The sequence below is a fragment of the Myxine glutinosa genome, chromosome 1, assembly GCF_964187855.1.
Source record: "Myxine glutinosa chromosome 1, kmMyxGlut1.1, whole genome shotgun sequence".
In the NCBI taxonomy this organism is placed as follows: domain Eukaryota; kingdom Metazoa; phylum Chordata; class Myxini; order Myxiniformes; family Myxinidae; genus Myxine; species Myxine glutinosa.
The window spans coordinates 351493156-351496627 of NC_136261.1; the positions used below are offsets into that span (position 1 = coordinate 351493156).

The 3472-nt window shown below is 44.3% G+C and overlaps 1 protein-coding gene across 2 annotated transcripts in view; it reads right to left on the reverse strand.

Moving 5' to 3' along the window:
- The window catches only part of RAB29 (RAB29, member RAS oncogene family), a 52939-nt gene extending 49913 nt beyond the window's left edge, over positions 1-3026 (reverse strand). The window contains exons 1-2 of one of the 2 annotated variants that reach the window (XM_068098904.2): positions 2748-3026; positions 662-783 (exon numbers count right to left, since the gene is read on the reverse strand). In XM_068098904.2, the coding sequence (XP_067955005.1) occupies positions 662-782 (121 nt within the window). In that variant the 5' untranslated portion in view covers position 783; positions 2748-3026. Of the gene's footprint in view, positions 1-661; positions 784-1038; positions 1252-2747 lie in introns of those variants that run through there. The other variant, XM_068098910.2, reaches the window with a different exon arrangement.
- Between the last annotated feature and the right edge of the window lie 446 nt (positions 3027-3472).

Genomic DNA, 3472 nt, shown 5'->3' on the forward strand with positions numbered 1-3472 from the left:
TCGGTCCAAAGCGAACGGCTTCCGGAGTTTGGTAAAGAAATCGCCATCGCGTACACAAACGCGCAGGAAAGCGAATGAATCGCAAATTCGTTTTTATTAGTTGTAAAACATAGTTTAACGCCAACATAGTTTGCAAACGTGAAATAAATGAATACGCTCTCAAATGTGCCATCCGAGGCAGAGTGTGTCCTCCACGTTCGGCACACGCGATCGTTCGCTGCTCTCTGATTGGTTGAATCGTTTTTTGGACATAGCTCGGTAAGTAATTGTCCGATTAATATGAAACCTTGAAAAGGCACATCCTCGGGTCCCCAGCAATATACCTGGCAAGTTTCAAGTATATCGGACCGGTAGTTGTCGAGAAACAGCGGTCACAGACAAACAAACAAACGTACAGACGTACAGACAGACAGACAGAGATTACTGGAATTATAGATAGATGATTACATTTTCCTCCGAAAGCAGAGGGTGCTCCACAATGCAGCACCACCTGCTGCTCTATGGTTCTGAAACCCCCACGACCAGAATGATGTTATCTGCTGATCCTTCGTACTACCCACAGTTACCTTTGGGATGTCCATGTTCATCTTAACCTTCATATGCTTCCCACAGACATGGTGGAGACACCAAGTTGTCGCAACAGTCGACCTTCAGGGCCTACCTCCAACTGTGGCTCTGTAGTGTTTCGAGAAGGTTCTATTGACATAACGTTGCACGAACGAGGTCTTTCCCACCAGCGGGTCTCCCACAACCAGGACTTTGAACAAGAAATGTGACACCATTCTGGGGGGAAAAAAAAAAACAGGCAATGGAGGGTTACGAGGGAGGGGCAAAGGTCGCCATTGGAATCGATTTAATTATTTTAATCAATTAATTGCAAAAGGTTATTAACACTTTATTAATTAAAACAAAGCACCAGACTCCAGGTTAATTAACGACTGGTCATGAAGACCTCACACAGACCTATCTCGATGTTGACCATCAAATCAGACTCAACGTAAGTGTATTCATAATATATGAACAGGTACAGGTACTCACCTCCCGGTAATAAATAATTATCCAAAGTTATGATCCGTGATCTCGAGCTCGAGGTTCCACACCTTGCAGGTAAAATTAATATTATATAAATAAAATCTCAAGACAGGTACAGGTTGGTACTCCCCTCCCGAAAATAAATAATTATCCAAAATTATGATCCGTGATCTCGAGGTTTCACACCTTGCACGCCCGGAACCTGCCACCTGCTTCTTCGTCTTTTTTGAGGTTTAATGACGCTTTCAGAGCCGCGAGGCTCTATATACGCCACGCACCCTAACATCCAAAATATAACCAAACCAGGATGTATACACTAGAAAAACTAGAGACTCACACTGCTAACCCCGTATCTTTGATGAACTTTAAAACTGATCTACAAAACCCAGGATGTTTCAGATCCAGCCAGCCACGTGCTTTACCAAGCCATCTCCTTATGGCTCCAGCTAATCAAGCGGTAATCACTTCCATAGTATCCGCCAGGTGCGTCAAGTGTGGGTAACAGTATTTTTGGACGATGGGCGGGTGTGCGAATCGAACACACCTGGCGTGGTTCACGTTGAACGAGAAAAAAAAACAAAAATCGACATTTACGTGTAAAGAAGAGTAAGGAATGATCGTCAAGGGACTAATCGATGAAATGTTATAAATGACTGTATAGAGCAAATAATGGATCGCAACTCGTGTGTGGGGGGTAGACGAAGAAGAAGAAACAGAAGCAGAAGTAGAATCACCGAAACTAATGTGTGAACTTGAGAAGAAGAAGAATCAATTGATCGATACCAGTGTGTGAACTGGAGAGGAAAGAGAAAGAATCAATCGAACGATACCAGTGTGTGAACTGGAGAAGAGAAAGAATCAATCGATCGATACCAGTGTGTGAACTGGAGAAGAAGAGAAAGAATCAATCGAACGATACCAGTGTGTGAACTGGAGAAGAAGAAGAATCAATCGATCGATACCAGTGTGTGAACTGGAGAAGAGAAAGAATCAATCGATCGATACCAGTGTGTGAACTGGAGAAGAAGAGAAAGAATCAATCGAACGATACCAGTGTGTGAACTGGAGAAGAAGAAGAATCAATCGAACGATACCAGTGTGTGAACTGGAGAAGAGAAAGAATCAATCGATCGATACCAGTGTGTGAACTGGAGAAGAAGAGAAAGAATCAATCGAACGATACCAGTGTGTGAACTGGAGAAGAGAAAGAATCAATCGATCGATACCAGTGTGTGAACTGGAGAAGAGAAAGAATCAATCGATCGATACCAGTGTGTGAACTGGAGAAGAAGAAGAATCAATCGATCGATACCAGTGTGTGAACTGGAGAAGAAGAGGAAGAATCAATCGATCGATACCAGTGTGCGAACTGGAGAAGAAGAATCAATCGATCGATCGATACCAGTGTGTGAACTGGAGAAGAGAAAGAATCAATCGAACGATACCAGTGTGTGAACTGGAGAAGAAGAAGAATCAATCGATCGATACCAGTGTGTGAACTGGAGAAGAAGAGGAAGAATCAATCGATCGATACCAGTGTGCGAACTGGAGAAGAAGAATCAATCGATCGATCGATATTAGTGTGTTAACTGGAGAAGAAGAAGCAATCGATCGATACTCGTGCGCGAACTATAGGAGGATGGATCAATATAATTGCTTGTGTGAGAATAGTAAAATAAGAAATCGCGGATCGATGAATAATTGACGATTCTTACCCGAACTTCAAGAATGACTCGTTTTCGTTTCGGAGAATCCAAACCACGATCACGATCTGCACACCTCAGCTCGGTGCTTCGCGAGTCGTTCACGCCTGAGCAGGTGAGACTGATGAGCATCATTCGCTTCCCGGCAAAAGTGTGAACGCGCCTGATCGATTAATTATTTTACCGATGCGAGTGGAAAAGCCTTCGATCGCGCCGGAATAATTGGGGAGATGAAGGACGAGCTCGTGTTGCTTCCTTGGGTGTCCGGCCCGGCGGGCTCCGCGATCATGTGAGCGAGCGCATGACTCGAAAACCCACGTGGGGTCTGGAACTGGAAAACAAGGTGCGGACCGGGATTCTCTCGCGGACCGGGGTTCTCTCGCGGACCGGGGTTCGTGTGGACCAGGGTTTGTGTGGACCAGGGTTTGTGAACATGCTTTATTTATTCATACCAGCCGGGTCTACTGGCCAAACATGCTTTATTTATTTATACCAGCCAGGTCTACCGGCCGCAACATGCTTTATTTATATCAGCCGGGTCTACCGGCCACAACATGCTTTAATTATTTATATCAGCCGGGTCTACCGGCCACAACATGCTTTAATTATTTATATCAGCCGGGTCTACCGGCCACAACATGCTTTATTTATTTATACCAGCCCAGTCTTTTTTTCTTTCTTTTTTTTTGTGTGTGTATACAGAATCGAGGCTCGTGAAAGAGCGAACATTTATTTCA